The sequence below is a fragment of the Crocodylus siamensis genome, chromosome 5 (assembly GCF_052110815.1).
Source record: "Crocodylus siamensis isolate JL-2025a chromosome 5, ASM5211081v1, whole genome shotgun sequence".
NCBI lineage: Eukaryota > Metazoa > Chordata > Crocodylia > Crocodylidae > Crocodylus > Crocodylus siamensis.
In genome coordinates, this window is record NC_143399.1 from 63187673 (window position 1) to 63211462 (window position 23790).

The window sequence follows — 23790 nt, forward strand, 5'->3', positions numbered from 1 at the left end:
AGAACATTTTCAGTGAGGCCTTGCAGGTGAGACTGCAAGGGGTTGGGGGAGAACAGTGGTACACAGAGAAACTAGACTACAGCAGGGTTACTGTGGCCACTAGGGGGTGCCATGGCCACACCAGGACCCATCCCAACCCATCCCATAAGGCAATCCCATTGTAGAGTCAAGTGTTGTCTACCAAAGAGGTAGAGGATGAACCTCCTAACAGTGGGCTGTCAGCTTGTTTTTCCTGGTCAATGTCATGTTTTACCCCAAAACCAGCTATGGCCTATGGACACCCCAAACCAGTATGTTTTATTTATACTTTTAAACTGAGCTAAGCTTGTTCCTTTACATCCAAAAGATTAATGATCCAGGTTATATTCAGTGAGACCATTGGATTCATACCCATTTACTCCCTTTAAGCTAAAATTAAATAAAATAAGGTGATGTTGTGCCATCATTTTAATTGGCATGGATAATTGTGTGCCTGTCCCATTAAAAGGAGACAGTCAGTCTGGCTGAGAGGCAGCAGCTGTGTGAAAGCTAATGAGGTACTGGCTCCCTGGGAGTCAAAACCCCAGCAAGGAGAACCAGAGAGGGTGCAGAGGTGAAGCACCAGAGCAACAGGTTGCTGAGCTATGAGGGAAGATAAGCCTGTTACAGGAAGGCTGGAGCCATATGGGACACCTCCCAGTGTCTAGGACAAGAAGGCTTTTTTGTTTATTTGCTTTATTTTTTAAAATACTCTGTATATTACTAGGGAATACTGACAGATGCCCAAGGAAACAAAAACCAAATGGTTTTTAAAAACTCTGTTTATTACTGGGGGTCCATGAAAGATGCTCAGGGAACAAAAGCCTTGCTGAAAAGGCCATGAAGTGGCAACCTACTACAGCTTGGTATGTTTCTAGCCTTCAATGGATGAAAAAGGAAATGCCATAAACTGAACATTTATCCTTTAAGGGTGTGTGGCAGGAGAAGAATTATTTAAATTAGGCAAAATATTTAATTAATCTAAACCACAAAGCAATGTCAGAATGTATAATTTATATGACAAATGGGTGCTTGGCTTTATAAGATCTAACAGCTTAGGCCATTAAGCTATTAAAAGGCCAAAAAGTATTACAATATTTTATGTTTTCAGGGCCTGCTACAGTCCTTGAAGTTACTTAGCTACTCATTCCAGTTGGCTTTAAGAGTCTTAGTTTATTCTTATAGTTGTGAATAAAACGCTTGGTAGAGGAATAACTAGCAAGTTCTGTGCCTTGGACAAAACCCTGAGTGGAAGAGAATGTCAAACCCTGGAGACCAGAGTGGGGAGGGAAGAATCGGTGTTACCTTCCCTGGGAACTCAAAGGGCACTTTTACACATTATCTGAGGGTGGAGAGGGGCAGCACTTTTAATAACAGCAGCTCCGAGAGCAGATCCAATTACATCTCCTATATCTCCATGCTTAAAAATAGAGGCAAGTGTGCTTGAACAAAAGCTCATTCAACAAGCTCTAGTTCATGTGCCCCCCAACTGCCATTTTTAAGTGTGGGGGACACTGACACACAAGATGCAGGAGGCTGCTGGAGCTGACAGACCCGATGAATTGAGTCTGCTCTGACATGCTGGAATTCCAGCACGTTGGAGCAGCCTCTGCACTCATGTATAAAGACCCCAAGTCCCCAGCTGCTGCTGGTGCAGATAATGCTGCTCCAACTTCTGCTAATACAGCAACAGCACAGAGTCCTTGCGCCCAGCTGTTGCTGCTTTGTATGTTGCATGTGGCTGCTGCAGTAGCGTGGATTTGGTGCGACTAAAATATTCACTTTACCTAACACCAAACATGCAAAGACAACTGAAGTGATCCATGTGAAAACAATATATTTAGCAAAACACTCTAGTGATTTTTAAATCCTTTTATAATGTTCCCATGAAACGCCCAGTACAGAGGCATAACAATGTATCCAGGAATCCCAGCCAGCTGTGACGCAGAAGGGCAGATGCCATCATGCCACTGGAGTGATTAGGTGGGGCTGTGGTGGCAGCATTATTTTCTACATGGCCCCTGCCCCCAAGTTGGTGGGGGAGCCATTTTCCCGGGTTACACCACCTACTTACTCACTCTTTTTAAGGATGCTTACTTTCAATGCATAACTAAAATCTAGACCCATGTTTAACATATTTTTTATGCTGATATAACAAATTCCATAAGTCTACTTTCCTACCAACAACTTTGAAATATTCTTATGGAGTATTTCTACCAAACAATATCACATTATACTTGCATGTATTAAACATCCTTTTTCAAGCTTAAATTTCTTTGTGTAACCTAGATTATTTTGGTTTCGACACCTTTTTTTTCTCCCACATTTCCTCTTAAATCTTATTGCTGTATTGAAATATGGCGTCCCTATACCCCTAGTTAGATTTAATAAGATGGTTATACTAATAGTTTAAACATGCACTATAATAAAATATACTGTCACAAAATTCCATGAATAACACGTTTGTTCAATTCCAGTTGTATGTTTTGTCTGTAAAAATTGTTTCTATATGTTATTAGTACTTTAGTCATGTTACATAATTTATAAAATAGTACTAGTGAAAGTTTTCCATCTAGTTATAGACATTTTAAAACCTATTTTGAGATCTTCTAAATGGATTAAAAATCATTAATTGGACTTCTTCTAGAATGCTACATATTTAAAGAAAGCTATATTTCAGCTATGGGTTAGAGTTGCCATCTAGTGAAAAAAGCTGTTAAGAGAGGTAGTATCATTCATGTTTGCATGCTTGTGACACATACTGCAGTTTTCATTTATTTCACAGGTATCTTCCAACAAAGCAAAATTAATCAGTAGATGAAAAATTAACATTTAACTCCAAGTTTAACTGTCAAATATTTTATAATTATTACAGGAAGTATGTTCTTGAAAAGCACAAGCCCACTATGTGGGATAAATTGAAGAAAAACCACTGACAGTCAAGTTTTAAGCTTCATCATAGTTGCAAACTAAACACCAATTTTTTATTGAATATTTCACATGCAACCACATACAACTGTGTTAAAACAGCACTTTTCACATTGCAAAGTCAAGCACTCAAAAGTTAAAAAGCAACAGTGGTTGCCTGTGCAGTTTTATCAGCGTGTGTATGATGATGAGAGAGCCTGTATTTTCCACTACGTTTCTCTGTTAAGTTTATAACAAGTCTCTCTCAAAATATTTCGTTCTTATGAAATGGAATGCAATTTGCACTACTTTTGCAGATGAAATCTTAACAAGTTATGTTATGTATTTGTTACAATGCAGGGCCTAGCCTACATGTCTTTCTTCCTTGTAATTTGTGCAAAGTCAGTGACTGAACTATCATAGAGTAGGAGGACTGCAAGATGAATCCTTTAATTGTGCTTCTCTGCAAAAACCTTTTTGATATGAACCACTTGCTCATTTTTAGAACTGTTGACCCTATTCAGCAACTTTTTAAGTACGCATGTAACTTCTAATACATAAATAATCTTGTTGGCTCTTTTATACTCTTCATATGCTCGGAGTGAAGCTTATGCTTAAGTGCTTTGCTGTGTCATAATGTTAGACATGTTATACTGAACTGAAACTGAGGCGTTAGGGGAAGTTCACAGACCAAACCCTGCCCTAAATTGTCTAAATCTTTGACTGAGCACCAGTTTCTCAGCCTCCTTTCTGATTTATCATTCTTAAAGCAAAAGGCACAAAAAACTAATTTGGTGCAAATATAGGAGCAAACTAGGTATTTGTATACCTCTCCCAGTTATGATGGGCATTGACACAAGAACAAGGTAAACTATGGTGAGAACAAAAAAGCTTCCTCCCGTAGCTACTATGCCAATGACTCTGGACTTGCTCTTATTCCATAGTAAATGTAAACTGCACAACATCAAGAACTAAGAAATCACAAGGTAGTTTGCATTCACTGTAAGGCTTTCACATGGACAGTTACTATGTAACACGTATACAGCCATAAGTCTCCACATGTGTTTACCTTGGGTAACCAGCTGATGTGAGCATGCCCTCTATATGCATATTATAAAAGCCTAAGTCTACTATTATAAAAACCTAATTCTGTCTGTCTGTCTTTATTTGCACTCTGATTGGCTGATGGAAACAGCCAACCAGAGTGCTCCAAGTGTAGGGGGGAACCGCCATGATTCCCAAGCAGCGCTGAGGACCAGACAGGGAAAAACTATAAGTAAGGTTGTTCGTGAAAATAGATATATACTAGCCAATTGCCTGTCAAGAATGAAGTGGGGGGCAGGGGAGGAGGGAGATGGGATGGAGTGGAGTCACCTAACACCACATGTTGCCATTGTTCTGCTTCTTGCAGGGAGTGGGGTGGGGGAGCCAAGGCCAGCGCTGTTGACCTTGGCTCTCCCACCCTCTCTCACAGGACCTACTTCAAGGGTTTAGGATTCTTCTCTCATCATGTTGTGATATCTTATTGAGAGAAAAGTTCTAGTGGATTTTTTGAGGAAGCAGCTAACTAGCTTCTTTCCCAACCCCCACAAAATAGCCAACTGCTTCCTGAAGACTCTGAAGAGAATGGGTGGTCATCTTGGGATGTGAGAAGTTGAATCTCAAATCTGAAATCTAACATTTCAGTAGACTGGGTAGCTTGTCAAGCAGAAACAACAACTTTGCTTGATCATAGAATAAGATGTTTAAGGAAAGGAGAGGAAGAAGAAAGATAGTTGAAAGGCAATGCCTCAGTCCCTCCTATCATAAAAAAATGCTAAATAATTAAAGATTAACAAATATGCATGGGTTATTTATGAAACCACTTACCTAAATAGCGTTTGAACATTTACAATAGTTTTGGCATCTGCCATGTAGTCTTCTTCAGCACTCATTGTACTTTCCTTGTCCACAACCACCATATTGGCTGCAAAGGTCACCCCACATCTTAGCAAATCATCAAGGCTTTTGTGAAGAGGAACAGAAAATGAAGAAATGTGAATATATAGCACTAGAATAACAAGATGAATTGGAAAATACTTTATTCAGGGTATTCTGGGAAAACATCATAACGATTAACATAATATAACCATTATGTAACCATCTGAAAAGACTGTAACTGTTAACATAATACAGTATAGCCATTTCAGTAGAACAAATGTGGACAGTTTAATGTGAATAATAATAATTTGCCATGAAGCAAGTTATCAATTGCTTAGCCCCTCTCCATTCCTTTAAAGAATATTAGTAAAATTATTTCAATTTTTATAAGTATTTAACAATTATTTTTAGAGGCTGCATACTTTTCTACAAGTGTTTTTAACAAATCATTATAATGGCTGCCTGCCTCATGTAAGTGCCTATTATGTAACATGACTCTTTTCATATCAAAGATATTGGCATATGCATGTTTGAAATGCTGTAATGCAATGTAGCATCTGACATAGACTCTTTTTCTCACCAATCTCCCTTTTCTACTATTCACCCTCAGCTGAAGATCAGTTTTACATATCCAGAATTACCATTTGAGCTCATGCAATAGTAGGAGTAATATTCAGAGAAGAGCAGGAACTGATCCCCTTTCAGAGCATAACTTGCTGCACAGTTTATGCCATAATGTAGAAGCAGTCCCTTCCCTAGCCTAAAAGATTATGCCATTATGTTTTCAAAGAATTAAATAATGATATATACACACAATCATTTGGAAAAAGGTCATTGCCTGTTTTAAATAGTTAATATACATATGTTTAGATTTGTGGAAGATCATAACGTATTTATATGGAATTTGTGGTATCTAGTTAGTCTTGGCTTAAAGAAGAACAAAATTTAGCTACTGAATTAATTTTTTTACCTATACTACTCCATAAAAGATGCATATCTCTAAATAAAAATGGATTTTAAAAATCAAATTAAGTTATGAAAACCTCCTTTGTCCTACTAAATTAATGCCAAGCAGCCATCTTTCAAATCATTTTATGATCCCTAAATTTAATAAATCTATTTAAATTGAGCCAGACTCTTCTTTAGGGTATGGTGGTATTACTGTGATTTCTGGTGCTCTTGCCATACAGACTGTAGGCTCAGCCTTTCCATTGTACCTCTTCTTGAACTTTTATGCTCTGTGTTTCTTAGTCTTTTCCTCCTTTTTTTCTTAAATAGGAATTTTTGGTATGCGAATGACTTGAAGGACCAATGTTTCTTCCTCTACAAGGGAAGAAAGGAGTAAAGGAACACAGAGGAATAAGCAGTGCTGTGGCTGTAGAACAGGAGGAAGGGAGCCAAGCAAGACCTTTTTTGAGAGAGCTTTTTCTATAATGTATGTAGTTACAATAATATACGCCCCTCATGCAGATTTCATAGATTTTTAGGGTCAGAAGGGACATGGGAAGATCATTGAGTCCGACCCCCTGCCCCTGGGCAGGAAAGGGTGCTGGTGTCAGATGACCCCAGCCAGGTGTTTATCCAGTCTCATCTTAAAGACCTCCAAAGTAGGGAAGAGCAACACCTCCTTTGGGAGACCATTCCAGATTCTGGTAACCCTAACCATAAAGAAGTTCTTCGTAATGTCTAATCTGAATCTGCTCCCTGTCAGTTTGTGGCCATTGTTTCTAGTTACTCCAAGGGGCGTCTTGGTAAACAGACTATCTCCTATTCCTTGCTGCTCCCTGCAATGAATTTGTAGATGGACATCAGATCCCCTCTCAGCCTTCTCTTACAGAGGCTGAAGAGATTCAATCTCCCCTCGTAGGACCTTTTCTGCAGGCCCCTAACCATATGAGTGGCCCTTCTCTGGACCCTCTCAAGATTATTCACATCCCTCTTGAAGTCTGGCACCCAAACCTGGATGCAGTACTCCAGCTGTGGCCTTACCAATGCCACAGAGGGGAAGTATCACCTCCTTAGAACTGTTTGTGATATACCTGTTAATGCATGATAGAGTGTAGTTAGCTCTATTGATCACTTCCTCACGTTGTCAACTCATATTCATCTTTGAGTCAACTATAACTCCGAGATCCCTTTCTACTGCTGTGCTGCTTAGAAAGTCATCCCCCAATCTCTATGTGTATTGGTGATTCCTTCTCCCTAGGTGTAGCACTCTGCACTTACCTTTGTTGAACTGCATCCTTTTTTGTTCTGCCCACTTTTCCAGTCTGTCCAAATCCAGCTGGATCCATTCCCTACCCTCCAATGTATCTATCTTGCCCCATAATTTGGTTTAATAGATTCATAGATTGTAGAGTCAGAAGGGACTACAAAGGATCATCGTGTCTGACCCCCTGCCCCTGGCAGGAAAGAAGACTGAGCTCAGATGACCCCAGCCAGGTGTCTATCAAGCCTCCTCTTGAAGACCTCCGAGTTAGGTGATACTAACACCTCTCTTAGAAGCCCATTGCAGATTCTGGCCACCCTTACTCTAAAAAAATTCTTCCTAATGTCTAACCTGAATCTACTCTCCAATAGTTTGCACCCATTATTCCTAGTTACTCCTAGGGGTGATCTGGTAAATAGTGCATCTCCAATTCCGTTGTCCTCCCTTGATAAAATTGGTGTCATCCAGGAATTTGGACAGTGTGCTCTACACCCCCTCATCCAAATCACTGATGAAGATATTGAACAGCACTGGCCCAGGGACTGAGCCCTGGGGCACACCACTCCCCACATCTTTCCAAGCCAATCCCAACCCATCCACCACCACTCTCTGGGTGCATCACACTAGCCAATTTGCCACCCGCCTGATCGTGTAATTATCTAAGTTACAGCTTTTTTTTTTTTTTTTTTTTAAACAAGAATAGGATGTGACACCTTACCAAAAGTGGGTGCCCACCCCCTCCCCGATCAAGGCCTCTGGGTCCTAAATCTGGAGTCAATAGCAATGACCTGGCATGTTTCTTGGTCTGCTTACGGCTCCTGCAAGTTCCCTGCCCTCCCAGTTAATCTGATTTGAAATCTTTTCATTTTTTTTTTTAGTTTATGAATTTTTCAAAATTTCAATCTTTCATTTCAATTCAAGCAAGAATATTTATTTTTAAAAATTCTCATGGGGAAGGAAAACTATAACTTACACACATCTAAAAAAATTCAGTTCCTCACTTAACATTTAGCACATTATCATATTATAAAATTGTTTTAAAAATTATATGTAATAGGGACTGAAATTTAATTATTGCCATTCTGTGTGTTGTATTTCTTGGGACATATTTAACATTCTTATACAATACACATTAATCTTCCTTAAAGGATTAGGTTAGGTTAATCCTTCTTAAAAGGAAGATTAGCATTTGATCTTTATTTCACTCTGTGTTCAAACTTTTCACTGACCTTTCAAAATAATATTACCTTCTGACGATCAGTAAAAAAAAAAAAAAAAAAAACAACATGTAGCAATAAAAAATGGAATTTTTCAGAACACAATTATTCCACTTCTCAGAATTTAGGGTATTTCAGTTTGGGTTTTTTTGCAGCATTACATTTATATAATGTCAAAGTAATAAACAAGACAGAAATGGTTATTTGAAACATCATGCATTTGGTTCTTTAAAAATATATCCTTTACAAAAATATCTAATAACATTAAGCCACTTTGTCTTACTTTTGAATAGATTTCATATACAAACTTCGGGTGCTTGTACATGCAACAAAATTGGCTTTAAAGCAGCTTAATTACCCTCTTACATCATTTTAATGGCATTGCTGTTTACACATTTGGTGGCATATTTCACTTTCAGTGACTTTGTTACTTAGCAAGGTAAAACCCATCTGAGATATTTTAGTTTGCCTCGTAACAAAGTGCAACAGTGCATGGGATGCTGGATGCCCAGACATACTCAGGGAAGTTCAGGCTTGGTGGGCTTCCAAAACCCTGTGCGCTGTCCCCACCACTTTCTCGCACTGCCAGCATACCCAGCAGCCCTCTTGCCACCTTGCTGCTCTATCCCAGGGCAAGCCAGCCCATTTCAGGGTGGTCGCAGGCAGTGGGAAGGTGGCAGGGATGGTGCATAGGGTGCTGGAGCCTACTTGCCTCTCCTGTGGCTAGGAGACAAGCTGCTGATAGGCCCAGTGGCCCCTGAGCTGTGGGGGACCCCGGATCTTCCCTCCATGGTGGCAGCACCCCCCAGAAGGCACCTGCTGGCTAGCACCTGGCCCGGGTGGTCCTGAGGGTGTTGCCATGGTGGAGAGAAGCACCAGGCCCTGCACAGGTCGGGGCTGTCCAACTCAGTGGAAGCTCATGCAGTCTATGCTAGCTCAGTGTCTGTCTTGATACATCTATCCCTTTTCATTTATAACTGTTATGGCGATGCCTTTTATCTGCCTATACTCATTAACATGTTAGGAAGTATCTCATCTCCTCATAAGTTTTGTCAAACATGAAAAACTTGCCAAAGGGCACAGAAGCAGAGAACATATTAGTTTAAAAGAAATCATCCTGGATTTTTCTTCAGTTTTACTGCCATACCCATGGGCAGATCCAGGGTTTCATAAAGGGGTATGTCAACAGCAATCGGTACTGCAGGGGTCTGCACTCCCCCAGCCTCTCTCCATTCAGTGGGGTGCAAACACCACACTATGGAAATAGGAATCAAAGTCCCTCAATCAGGTAAAATCTTCCCTCTCTCCTAGCTCCCCTTGGTGCTCAGCATTACATTTCCTCTACTCCCCTCCTCCCCCCACCTGCCTGCTACTGCTGCTGTCCCTAAACTGGAAGTGAGGGAGAAACTTCAAAGCTGTTCTTGCTCCACTCCAGCTGGGCTGCACTTGCAAACAGCTTTGGCCAGAGGCAGCAGCAGCATCTGGTAGGTTCCTTTCTCCCTTGCCTACTCTCGGGCTGGCAGATAAGACCCTGGGGGGGCGGGGGCTGACCAGGGAAAATAAACCCATCCGCTGCTGCTGCCATACCTGGCTTAACCTGGTTCCCCACAGAGCCTGTCTATAGTGGCCAAAAGGAGCTCTGGAGCCTGCCTTGAGCCCACCCCCACCCTCACTCCAGCCTCTGTCCCCAGGACAGCTTGTGAAAACAGAAACAGTGGGCAATGGAGGAAGGGGGAGGAAACACTGGAAAGTGCCCCTGATCATGTAGGGGAAGGTGGGAGAAGTAGGGATTCTTGCCTAATTCTGGAACTTAAAAAGAAGTGTGCGGGGGGGGGGGGGGGGCGCATCTGCTGTTCCTATGGCATCATCACTGAAAAGGAAGGTGCCTTCACACTACTGCATCCCCTCTGGATCCACACTGGCCACCCATTAACAGCCTTTTTCTGAAGCTCAGGTTGGCTTACACTTTTATACCAAAACTGTTAAAATAGGTTTTATGTTAACTTATAGGTCCAACACAGAGGCCTCCGTCTTCTGCAGAGTTTATGCCACTACCTTTCTTAGATCTAATAAAGTAAGCTTTTCTAGAATATACCCAGTTGTTGATAATGATAGGCAAGAATTTCACTCCACTGTTTAAATAAAAGTAGTGTTTTAGTGCAATTTGCAACAGATACATAATAAAACGATTACAATGTAACATGAATATACATTAATTTTCTTTTTGTGAAAAATTGCTTTCAGCTGGCTATCATTTCTGTGATCATTTTAGGGATTGATTTTGTTTTTCTTATTCTGTAAAAAGAAAATGAGTATCTTTGAAAATGCTGAAACTAACTTCTTAAAGAGTGATCTAAAGAATATTCTGAGATGAAATTTTAAAGGCCTAAAATGTACAAGAAAAAAAAAAAAGACAAGGAGAAGGGAAAAGGAGAAAGCTTTTTCAAAGATATCATCTAGCAAATGAAGTCAAAACTGAAATGTCCAAATTATCTTCACTTGAAAGACCTTTGATCCTTCATACTTGGAAAAATTTGCCTTTTTAATTATATAGATTTGTGGTATTTATGAAACTTCTGCTAAATTATCCATAGATCGATCATTATGTGAGCGAGAAAAAGAATTAAGTGTAAAATGGTACATAAACATACTTATTCCAGTACTATTTTCTCATAATGAACATATTGAGCACCCATCTTGCATTATTTCTCAGGCTACAACTAAATAGATGCTCCTTCATGTGTCAATACCCAATTGCTTAAATAGCTTGAAGCCACTAGTAAAGGACCATCACATTCCCTTGATTTCCTTTGCTTCATGTGAGTTCAGCCTAAGATATTCTGTATGTTACTTATCTGCAATTTTTTAAATTGCAGTGAAGATAATTAGGCAAATTAGACATCTTCAGTTATTTAAAACACTATTCCTTTCTTGGTCACTTAAATCACTCAACTTAGGTTCTCTAGAAATGAAGACAGTTTCTGTGTGCAACAATTTTATAAAATATATAAATCTATTAAAAGAATGTTTGGGAGAAAGTAGTGTGGAACATATATGTGGAAATATTATTGAATAATTTTTCTTCATATCTATTGCTTGATATTTAAAAAATTAGGATGAATTTCAAGAAGTTGCTAGTATGATCTTACACTTTATGTAGCAAAACAATAAAATACCAATGTAAAACATAGTAAACTATATTGAGATACAATGCAATATGACTAGACATGAGCAAAGTGAGTATTACATACAAATACTAGCACTTAGTGAATAATAGACCAAAACAAATAATTGATCACTGGAGTTTAGTCACCCTCTGAATGAAAAGCAAAATTAGCATTATTAATAGTGGGTGTAGTACTGAAAGTTTTCCATTGTTTGAACTTTGTGCATATTTGTAAGTTATTCTTTTCTAGATGCTCAGGAAATCCCTTCTAACAACATTTTTAAAATATTATTTTATGTGATTTATCTTTTGTGAATCCTTTTATAATTTTTCAGTGATTATGAATAATCAGAAAAATAAATGAAATTATACAATTGTGATAAATATGACTTACACAAGTAATTTCTTGTTTGATGTCTAGAATCCAATACATTTCATAAAGTCCAAAATCATGTCCACATATTTATAATAGAGGTCATAATATCCATGATATTATCAAGGTAAAGATATTATTATATGAACCCATTGTAAAAATCTGAGCATTAGAAAAGTTAACTATGCAGACCTGCTCTTGGAAGCAGTCAGTAAAAATCCTGACTTCCCATGAAATCAACGGCAAAATTCCCATTGATATCTGTGGGATCAGGATTTTATCTGGAGAATATCACAGTTTGTATTCTCTGAGTGAATTCCAAATATGCTGCAAACAGGTGTGAGTGAAGAGGAAAGAGGATCTAGAAATTTATCAGAGTTTCAAGATTTCTGCTGAACTTTGGGTGTTACATTTATGGGATTTTCAGTTTAGGTGGTCAGTGGTTACAGTATTTAATCTAGTCTTATGGCTGACTTGAGCAGCACTGTGGACAGCCAAAGTCTGAGCAAAAATAAGTTGCCTAACTATTAATCTAGAACCCAGTGGTAGCTTTAGAGTTCATTATTTCTGACAATCTGGCAACTGGTTTGGGAAGCATAACTTTAGACTCCTAATCTTTTGGAACATGGTCCCCAGGGTCCAAAGCCATGTTTAGGGCAGTGTGGGGCCCAGGGTATATTAGCCTGTGCGGGGCCGGAGGGTGGGAGTGGCAGCATTGGCAGTGGGGGCAGGGGGAGGGGGGTTGGCGAGTAGCTGGATCCAGTGGAGCGGGGGCAGGGGTGGTGAGGGCGGGAGCTGGTAGATCTCAGCAATGGTGGTGGCAGAGCCAGTGGTGCTCAGCAGCAGTGGTGTATGGCAGCCATGGTGGGGCCTGTACAGCACTGCCTGTGGGGCAGTCACCCTCATTTGCACCCCCCCAGGGACAACCCTGCCAGAGTCTCAACTAGAGGTCCTTCGGATCTCTACTAGAAATGCATTACCAGAAAGAGCATTTGATAGGATTGCCAGTAGCAATGCAGTGCAAAGGAAAACCTCAGATTTGGCCATTTTTTAATTAGGTCCTTTGATAGAAATTAAAAATCCCAAATAACATTATACATTGATATGAACCATGCATGTGAGAACATAGTCTTGCAGTATCGACACCACACTTAAACATGCAATCACAAAAGCACAGCACACAACGAACTACGGATCACTACAACATTTAGTGTTTCAAGGATTATTTCACCTACTTGTCAATAGAGCCCACCATGTAGTAAACCATTGGAAACCAACAGATTGCATCCAGAAAATGCATATCTGGCCTAAGCAGCAGATGGGTTACAAAATAAAACACAGTGTCACATAATGTGGCATCTCTTCTGGAGAAACTAAATAAATGGTGTTAGTTTGTCTAAGTAAATTTACAAAAATAAATCCACACATATTTTGGGAATAGTAATATTGTTACGAATACAAAATTTTTGAGCATCCATATTTAGAGCTATTTTTTCTTTGGTCAAACTTAAATGTGCTTACACTATTAAATTTTCTTCTTTAAAAAACATTCCTTGTAAATCAGCAACCTTATGGCACAAATCCTACATAACTTTATTTTAATGAAAGATTGATGACTAAAGACGCACTACCAATTTCTCTTTCAGTGCATGACTCAAAGGGTGCATCTACATGAGACGCTAGAAATGCAGTAGACTAATTCTGCTGCATATTAGCACATCACAGTGAAAGCCATGCTAATGATCTAATGCACAGTAGAATTACATAGAAAACATGCACCAGCGATAAGGCGCAATGGCACTGATTATGGCACATTAAGTTGTTATTACAGGTACTAAACTAAATGAGCCATAATTAAGACACATTCATGACCATGTAAATATGCCCAGAACGATTTAAAATCTACCATAGAGGCATATAAATGGAGACTGAGTCCTCAACTGTTTAAACTATTGTAGCTACATTTAAGTTAACGGAACTACACAGACATACATTAACTAAGGTTCCTAACCCATTATTTCTCCCACAGTGGTCTAACAATCTTTGGAACATTTCCATTATGTAAAACACAACTAAATGAAAGGTAAAATACAGTTTTGTAGCTTTGTAACTTTTATGTATTTACCCACTTATTAATCTTATTGATTTATTTTTCAGATTGCTTAGACATTGAAAATACAACAATCAGAAGTGAAATTTTAATCAGCATGAAATGAAAACATATTGTAGCATGCACATTATGGCAAATTGCCTGCATTACTAAGACAAAAAAGATTCCAAAGAAATTAGAAAATAATAAAACAGGATGTATATTAATTCAAAATGTGCTAAATCTCCCAGGAGTTGAATGAAGCCAGGATTTCACCATATGTTCTAAGTGAAAAGTGTGAAAGGCTGGTATTTGTATTGCTCAAGTCACTTGGTTGCTGGCTGAGTGCACTGCAGAAAATCTGTTGCAAATGTTGTAAAGATAGACATAATATTAGCAACAGGGGTGGATCAGGGCATAGGAGGGAGGGTTGCACTGGTACACTTGTGGATGCACCAGGTCAGTCTTTGATTCCTGATCCATCCAAAATTTAAAGCCAACTGACTAACAGTGACTGCATCACTTACATTCAGACAGCAGTGGGGGAGTCAATTGAATTAATGGCTCAGTCTGACTTTGATTCCTTCTAAATTCATCATTCCACAGGTGTTAATGACCCTCTTTCCTTTTAAATGGTCTTTAATGGTCTGCAGCTGCTACTAGTAATGTAGTTCCCATTTCACAGCCTGGCTGCTTGTTAACTCCAGCTAAAAACATTAACTCAGGTGTGGAAATTTTAAGCCAGATGAACATGAGCTCAGGTGTAAAAATCACTTCTAATCTAGAAAATAAATGTACATTTAACTACAATGGCTCCAGGATTAATGAAACAACATTTTTGGATTATTTTTGCCAAATTGGTTGTGTTTTTAAATATAGTATATGATATAGAAAATTGAAGCATAGTCCAACAAAGGGGGTTATTTATTTATTTTTGCCTCAATCTTTAATAGAATAATATAGCTCAAGGCCCCTTCTTACTAGTGAAGTTTGTAGCTTCTCTTTAACTGAAGAAAAATGTGTTGTGTTATATGAGATGATGCAACACCATCCGTACCCCACTTTCTAAAATCCTAGATCTGCTTATGCCTACTAATGTGGGGCTAAACGGTGACCACAGCTTCTTTTTAATGGTGAGATGAAGGCTTAACTTTATTCTGGCAAAAATACCATTTAATTTAAAAATGAAATGAGAATACAGCAAACACTAGAGGGCACTGTATACTTACATATGTATTTTTAAATGGGCAGGTTATGTGAAATTTGCACACCAGAAGTTGAAAAGGATAACTCAGAATTACTGTTATATATTTTTAGTTCATTTCATGACTTCATTGCTGTAATCCATTACAAGTAAAATTGTAGTATGTTAATACATTTATGTCCTGAGCTAGGAGACATCTGCACTCAGTATCTGGTGGGTCTTCCTTAAATTAATTCAGACTTTGCATATTGAAGGTTCTTAAAAATGGAAATAAATCACATATGCCCAGAAGGAGAACAGAATCTGGAATCTGAACATGGATCTGTATCTACATTTTTAAGCTGGCTTCTTGTTCTTATAATGATCTGACCCAACACCCTGCATGTGGCCAGCCACAATATTGGTGGATTACAAAGTATGTTGTTCAAAAATTATCCATAGCCAAAAGGCCTAAAAGAAGTCTGCTTTATTCAACTCTGATTAATCAATATTAGCAAACTTGAGCCTCCATAACATTATAACTAATTCCAACCATCTCATAATAGAGTCCTAAAGATAAGTTCCCTCTATCAGTTTTTGCTAGCCAAACATAAGCAAAGGCATTAACATATTTACAGCTAATTAGACTAATTAACAATGCCTCAATGGTCTTTGAGATATCTTATGTTGCTGCTTGAATACGGATATATCCCAAGACATTGGCATCGCTACTGTCAGGCATCATTAAATTATTTTATTTTAGTTCTGCTATGGAAGTATCTATGGGCAACTTAGTTTTCTGCTTACTAAAATAAATAGAGTCCCAACAATTTCAAAATATTTACTAAGATTTATATCTCATATTCACAGGACATCTTTACACAGTAGTGCTCCTGATTTCTAGTTAGGCAGACTTAAAACAATCATAGGCTCTTTTTTTTTTTTTTTTCCCCAAGAAGCTACAGCAACAAAATCATGAAGACAAAGCTAAAGAATGAGTTGTACCTGGCAAAGGAGGCTATGGACAATGAAAAGAGGTTCAATATGTATGTTGGCCACAAGAGTAGGACCAAGAAAGCTGCGGGTCTTCTGTTAACAAGCAAGAGGGAACTTACCTAATAAGGATTAACTGGATAAGGAATGGGGCAAGCTGAGGGAGGAAATAACAAAAGAGACAGTCAGAAAGCTTTTATTAGGTCTAAATGAATTCAAGTTAGTGGGACTGGATGAACTTCATCCCAGGGTCCTGAAGGAACTGGCAGAGGAGATGTTGGAGCCCTTGGCAATGATTTTCATGAAGTCATGGGAGATAGGCCAGGTACCAGAAGATGGAAAAAGAGAGGAAAAAAAAAAATGCAAAAAGGAGGACCTGGGGAACTACAGACCAGATAGCCTCACCTCAATACCTAGGAAGTTATTGGGGCATATCCTAAGGAAGGTCATCTGAAAGCACCTGGAAGAAGAAGGGCTCATCACAAGCAGCCAACGTGGATGAATGAGAAACAAATTTTGTTTGGTGATCACTTTGAGAGGCAGAGAAAGCTACCATGGACTATGAAGGGTGAGCAGCAGCAGTGGCGCTGGGGGCCTTTGTGGGGGGGCTATGGCCCCCTTCAAGCCCTGGTGCTGCCCTGCACAGGCCATGGCAGCTTTGATCCCCACTGACAGCACCCCATCGGGAAGAGGCTCTTGCTCCCCAGACACCATGACAGTGGATGCTGCTGCCATCAAGATCCCTGCCCCCTCATTGCTCCAGCAGCAGGGTGGGGCCCCTTACGCAGTGGTGGTCAAGGAAGGCAGATCCCTCTTCAGTCCCCCAGGGGCTGACAGGGTGGAGGGTGAAATAACCCCCCTCCCTGACACCCACATAAGGTTTTCATGCTGGCTGGCATCTGACTGCATCCCTGCCGCTGTGGCAGTGATGGGGGAGAGCCCGGCAGACCCTGGCTTGTATCTATGGGACAGGGAGGGTGAATTCAACCCCCTCCCTGGCAAGCTCCCTCCAGGCTACTGATGGGGCTGGCCCTTCTCCCCCCCAGCACAGCTTTCCTGAAGCCGAGGGCATGCTCTAGTCCCCCTCATCTCCTGGCCTGAGCAGCTGCAGGCATCTGCCTGCACTCTCTCAGTCCAGAGGGAATTATGGTTAGTTGCAAATTGGTTCAATCTACACAGGTTAGAGTAACCTGCAAAGATTGAATCAATTCAGGCTCTGGCTTTTTAATGTCTGTCCCTAACTTTTGTAATCTCCTATCTATCTGTTTTGGTTTATACTTAGAAAGTAATCTCCTTAGGGCTGTTTTTACTTTGTGCCTGTAGAGTGACAATGAAGTCTTAGGCTATAACACAAGATCCTAGGCATTATGATGATACTACTTCTAATACAATAAGTGGAAAATGGTCTGGACATTGCTGCTCTGAAACAGTCTGGGAAGAAGGGACAAAACAGAATGCCCAGCTACACCTCAAAGACACCTCTAGGTGGGTGACTGGTACAGGGTGTCTTAGCTGGAAAGGAAAAGGAAGCCATAACTTGTGTTAGATTTCTGTTAGGGCCAGGAGGAGCATGAAGAATCACTCCAGATAAGTGCTGTTGAAAACCAGATGGGCTTTGGGGCTTAGATGGGGAACCTTATAAGACCGAAAATAAATATTTTTTTTTTCTGTCAAGTAACAATTGGATGTCAACATCCAGACTGATCTTTCTCCACCAGAAATATATGTCTTCTTATCTATCATTTATTATATTCAGTACAGTTTATGGTTCAGAAATAACATCATAGATTTTTTCATTTTATGGAATAGATATCTGCTTTACAGTTCCTTCCTTTTTCCTGTTTTCCAGAAATGCTATGTCTTCTACCAAACTTTTTAGGCTGCACTACTGCATTGATCGATAGCATGCTGAACTACTCCATAACTTTTTTTCACTGAAAAAAATAATTTCCAGATATATGATATTAACAGCCTTAGCAGAATAATAAAATGAGTCATTAATAGGAGTCACAATAGAAACAAATATTATGGTAGCATTATAGTGATGTTGTAGCTGTAATGGTCCAAGAATTGAGAGAGAGGCAAGGATTTTTCTTACACAGTTGAAACAAATATCATCTTCAGTAGCACTCATTCACTACTTTCCAGAAAAGTAAGAAGGGATTATGAAATAACAGCTCTGTGACAGACATCACGTTGTTGGTGAGTAAATTGCTAAACACTGCGAAGAAGTAGAATACTAGCTTTTGACCCTTATTTCATCCTATTTTGCCAAACAATGGTTGGAATGTTATAAGTAACCAAGTACTATTTTGAAAAAGAAATGAATGTTATTTCTTGGTTTCATTGATAAACTTAAAAACTGAAGGATGTAAACACATAAAGCACAAAGAGATTATGAGAATAATTTTGATTTAATATGATTTAGGCTGCATGGCATGAAACACCGTTAGCTATTCTGTCTGCCAAAAAGGTCAGATTTTGCCAGGCTTTTCTTTGGTAATGTGTGGATATAGGTTGTGGCTACTGCAAGAAATTTTTCCCCTCTTATAATACTTGAGAACAAATCAATCTTTGCTGAAGGATAACAGAGGAATTGTTCCCTTGTGTGCACTACAGAGTGTCAGTGAGACTATGTTATAGCAGTTTCCAAAAGTGTTATTTGTTGCAGAGCTGCTCCTAAGGTGATATGATTAAATGGTACAAGTGGGCACATCTAAATGAGACACTTTACTACTAAACTACTGCACAATAAAGCATCACCATCTAAACATGCAAAGCATTTACTATGCAATAAATTAGTTTACTGTCCAGTTGGCTACTACCTGGTAGTAGATTTACCACATAGTGGGTGCGTCTACACTTTCATTAATGTGCCATAGTTACTGCATATTAAGTTTAGTATTTGGATAGCCAAGTACTAAAATTAATGTGTAGTAACTTGTGCAATTGAGTAGTAGTGCTGGTGCAGTTTTTTAGTGACATTAACTGTGCAGCCTAATACCACTGTACAGCACCATATTAGCACAGTTTTTGCCCAGCATGCTACTGTTCAGTGTTATTAGGCTACTGAGCAGTTAGCATCTTGTATAGACATGCCCAGTAGATACTGCACAGTAATGCATGTGTAGAAAGCTAACCGGGAGCAAACTGCTTCTAGTCAGCCCAGTCCCCTTCCCCAGGTAACTGCCTGCTTCCCAGCCCCCACTTGGAGATATCAAGCTGGGGCTGGAACACCATTTCCTGCTCTAGGCAGCTGCCTGCTGCCCAGCCCTGCTCCAATCTCAGTCCAAGAATTCACACTGGGCAGCAGGTTACAATCTCGGAGTGGAGGCAAGACAGGAGGCAACTACCCAGGGTGGGCTTGGGAGGCAGCAACCCTGGAGGAAGGACAGCTCCCCTTGTCTCCCAGAGCCCAGTCTGGGGTGGCACCTAAAGGAGCCTGTAGCTCTCCCTGGCTGCTATACAGGGGCAGAGCAGGGCCAGAGTAACCCTGCACTGAACTGCTCCTGTCAGACACACGTATAGATGTGCTCCCAGAGAAACTATACTGTGCAGTATTCTGCTGTGCAGTAAACTTAGAGCATATGAATAGCATGTGTAGACATGCCCAGTGAGTCCTACAAGTCTGCTATTTAATTCAGAGATAATCATAATAATAAACTGAAAATGCCTTTGAGAAAACATGCCTGTCTACTGATAGTCACATGAAAACTACCTATATATGATTATCTCTGAATTAAATAGCAAACATACATTTTATATTAAAAAAAAAAAAAACAACTAATCCCTAATTCAGGTCAGCAGTGTGAATTATTGGGAACAAAAATAGATATAGCCTGTAATAGAGAAGTCAGTCTTCTTTTCATGTGTTAAGTAGTGCTGGAGTGTTATCGTAATCGCAGTGGTCCAGAAATTATATGAATGTCTATGATGTTTGTAGGTGACATCTTTTGCTGGACCAACTCCATGACTAGTATAAAGTTAGAAAAACTTTTGAATGCAAATGACTTTCTAATGTGTTAATACATGCTATAACTTAAATAGTTCATTTAAGACTTGCTATTTTTAATGCTTTATAAGTTTAATTTTGCAACCAAAAGAGTTAAACAGCACTAGATTTGTAGATATTTTGCTTTACATTTTATATTACCATGCTGAAGCCGGTATGAGTCAAAGAATCCCATTGACTTCACTGAAAACTAACTCAAGCCCCTCACACAACTGATACCATCTTTGTCATCAACCTTTCATTTAGATCTATGTACCATAATGTTTTTGATTAAAATGGTTCATGTGAAATGTGAGTGTAATGCACACAATGTGAATCAAGCACTTATTTATAGAGTAATACCTTTTCTTAAAAATCCACTTACGGGTTATCGAGTAGTAACACTATAGGATTAAGTTCCTTCTTTGGTCTATAATAGGCTCTGAGTGGAACAATAAAATTGTATAAGCCATTTCCAGCTGTTTCTGCTGCAACAATAATCAATTTATTTTTGAATCCATAGGCTTTGGCATCTTCATAGTAGTTATGTTGACACCCCTAAAATCATAAGAGAAAATATGAATTCAGTGGCAGTTGATAATAAGAAACCATACCATGACCTTACAGATGACTTTTAACATTTTAAGATAAAATGTATCAATTAGTAAAAGGTAAAGATCATCAGCTTAATATACATGACAAAAAATATCTTGGTGACAATCTAAATCAGCAGTGGGTGAGGTTACACAGATGCTGAACAAAGATTATCTTTAAGTGTAGACAACGACAAAACTATATTCAACCCATAACAAACAAGACTTAATGCATAGTTCTACCCAGTATCAAAAATGTTTACCTTATCTAGTCGGAGGCAACAAAATGGCACTTTTTCATGCAGCAGATGGCAAAATGTGGGAGAACTTCCAATATAAGGAGAGTAAGGGGGATAGCCTTTTGCATACCTAGGTGAGTACAGAGTATAGAACAGTTTCTTTTTATTGTTACCTATTTGATAATAGTAGATTAAACTGCTATGTTATCATATATGTAAATTTTAAATACAATTTTATAGTTTGTTGCCCTACCAATTAACTCAAATATTAACATGGCCAATATTTAATAGGTATTTAATTTAAATAATAGATACAAAGAAGATCATGTAAATATCCTTGCCATGTAACCAACTATTATAAAAATAAATAAATGTTATTTTTGAAAGTAATTGGGATCGAAAAAGCTATAACGATGCCACAGCAGAGTAATATAGGAAATGATATGGGCTAATATAGCTAAAATGGCTAATATAGTAGACATGTGTTAACACCATGAACTACAGCAGAAAAATTAGCTTAGCAGGTTGTGAACAATGCCAGAGAATCTTCAGCTATGCCTCACAATTACGCCTGTAAAGGTTAATGGTTTTTGTCACAGGATGGACCTTCCTCTTTTTAAATTTATTTTCATTCTCAGGACAGAAATTTTCATTTTTGGTTACCATCAGCTGAGTCTTGCCAAAACTACTCCCATGATTATGCATTATAGAGTAGCAGTGCCAGGTTCACAGGTTTATGTATATGTGAAATAGCTTTAAAGTTCAAGACACAAGTAGATCTTTGTTACTGAACATCAGTGATATCCAGTAACTAGATAGGTAGATAATTTTAAAAGCTTCAGCTAATACATTATTTCACTTCTAAAGAGAAAATCAGTTCACCAGTGGTCCTCAGGTGTCTTATCTGCTATAATCACCCAGAAATCAGTTTCACTTTGTTTCTTATTAAACCAAATGGTATGAATTAGACCTGCAATCTGGTGCCTGTTGATTACAATGGAAGTTGAAATATGTGCTGGATATTTATAATATTAGTCTCTAAATGTAGTATTGTATAGTTGACATTATTTTTACATACTCTGAGCCTGCAGAAGTTTCATCATCTGATGGAGTAATTTCATCTTCTGACTGGTCACTTAAAAGGTCACATGTTTGAAGGGAAGAGGAGTCTGCAACCTCTAAGACAGGTGCTATGCTAGGTCTTCTTCCCCCTTTACTTCCTTCTGAGGGAAGAGCTAGTGTAGGCCCACTGGAAGATCTACAGCCTGTATCCTGTAGATCTATAGCCACAGTTCCTTAAAAGTGTAAAAAAATAGATATATTAGAGATATTATCCAATTTTACAATTAAAATGGGAATATAAGAGCATAAGAACTGCCATTTATTGAGTCAGACCATAGGTGCATCCTGTCTATTATCCTGTTTCATGGGCACATAAAGAAGTGCAGCTCCCCACTGTAACTGAGAACACTTTGCAGGAAGCGTTCTGAGTTACAACGATCCCCTGGAACAAACAGAAGTTCGCTGTTGGTTCCAGGGGGAAGGGGAATCTAGCTGCCTGGATCTGCTTTCCTCTAGCAATGGCCCCTCCTCTCTCCCAGCCTGTTCCTGTTTTCAGAATTGGAGGGGGGAAAGGGAGCAGAGGGAGCTTGCTCTAGGACAGGGGTGGACAAAATAAGATCCACCAGGCCATTTTATCCGGCTCACAGGGCCCGTAAAAATGTAGAATATTAATATTTATCTGCCCCTGGCTGCCTATGAAAGATGACAGGAGCCAGAGGTAGTAGGACCCAGGGGGAGCCAGCAGCAGAACTAAACAGCAGTAAATCTGGCTATCAATTTCTACAACATCTTATGGCAATGAGTTCCACATTTTAATTATACTCTGTGTGGAAAAAAAAAAACATTGTCAGTTTAAAATTAAATAGTGTGAATGAAAACAACCTTAAAAACTATGATGTATACAGTTGGATTTGCTGATATACATCAATAAACTACAGATGATATGGAATTTATGAAAACAACTTATATATTTATAAATGCTGGCTAAGTAATTCTGACTGAATACCTGAGGCATTTCTCCAGATAAAAGTATCATACCTATGGGGCACATTTACACATGCACCCCATTTTCAGTCATTTAGTACTTGCTAAAGTGATGATGATACTATTAATAATACAACAAAGGGTCTGGAACTTGCTGCTCTGAAACAGTCTGGGAAGAAGGGACAGAACAGATGCCCAGCTTCTCCTGCAAGACACTTCTATGTGGGTGACTGGTACAGTGTGCCATAGCTGGAAAGGCAAAGGAAGACAGCACTTGTTGTGTTAAAGCAAATACTAAATAACTGCACAGTACCCACCAGTACTGAGCAGTACTGGTGACACACTAGTTGCTTCCAACCCTATTGTGCAGTAGCAAAGAGCTCATTGCTACTGCACAGTAGCAGTGGCATCACAGCTAGTGCCTGCTGATGCTACATCACCATAGTGATGAGCTACTTTGCCATAGTTTATCCCTAAGGTGACAGAGCTTTTAATGTAGACATACCCCTGATGTTTTAAATGAGATAAGAATTTGACATCCTGGTTTAATTTTTTCTGCTTGTACTATGTTCTGCTTGAGAAAACAAAATATATTTTCCTCACATGCTTGACATTTCCAAATAAAGGAAATGTTGGATGACTCAGACATGGGATCTTTTATCTTCTAATTTATACAACTTTCTAGAGAGATTCAAAAAGAAATTCCTGATTAGAATTAGTGATGTTAAAAATTAGGACAGTTTCTGGTCAATTAGCTTGTGCTTATTCATAGATATAGGAAATCATTATAGGGAATGTTTTTAGTTTGTCAGTACTTTTAGCTAGATCAAAAATATTGCTTTAATA

At 39.0% G+C, this 23790-nt stretch overlaps 1 protein-coding gene and 1 long non-coding RNA gene across 6 annotated transcripts in view; one reads left to right on the top strand and one right to left on the bottom strand.

Moving 5' to 3' along the window:
• KCNT2 (potassium sodium-activated channel subfamily T member 2) overlaps positions 1-23790 on the bottom strand; it is a 353399-nt gene that overhangs the window by 69445 nt on the left and 260164 nt on the right. For 3 of the 5 annotated variants that reach the window (XM_090048566.1, XM_090048569.1, XM_090048568.1), the window contains 4 exons: positions 21977-22193; positions 20923-21028; positions 20452-20624; positions 4795-4929 (listed from right to left, as the gene is read on the bottom strand). In XM_090048566.1, coding sequence (XP_089904692.1) covers positions 4795-4929; positions 20452-20624; positions 20923-21028; positions 21977-22193 — 631 coding nt within the window. Of the gene's footprint in view, positions 1-4794; positions 4930-13045; positions 13118-20451; positions 20625-20922; positions 21029-21976; positions 22194-23790 lie in introns of all 5 variants that reach the window. The other 2 variants (XM_090048564.1, XM_090048565.1) reach the window with 1 other exon arrangement.
• LOC149864166 (uncharacterized) overlaps positions 1-23790 on the top strand; it is a 189696-nt gene that overhangs the window by 12059 nt on the left and 153847 nt on the right. The window lies entirely within an intron of this gene.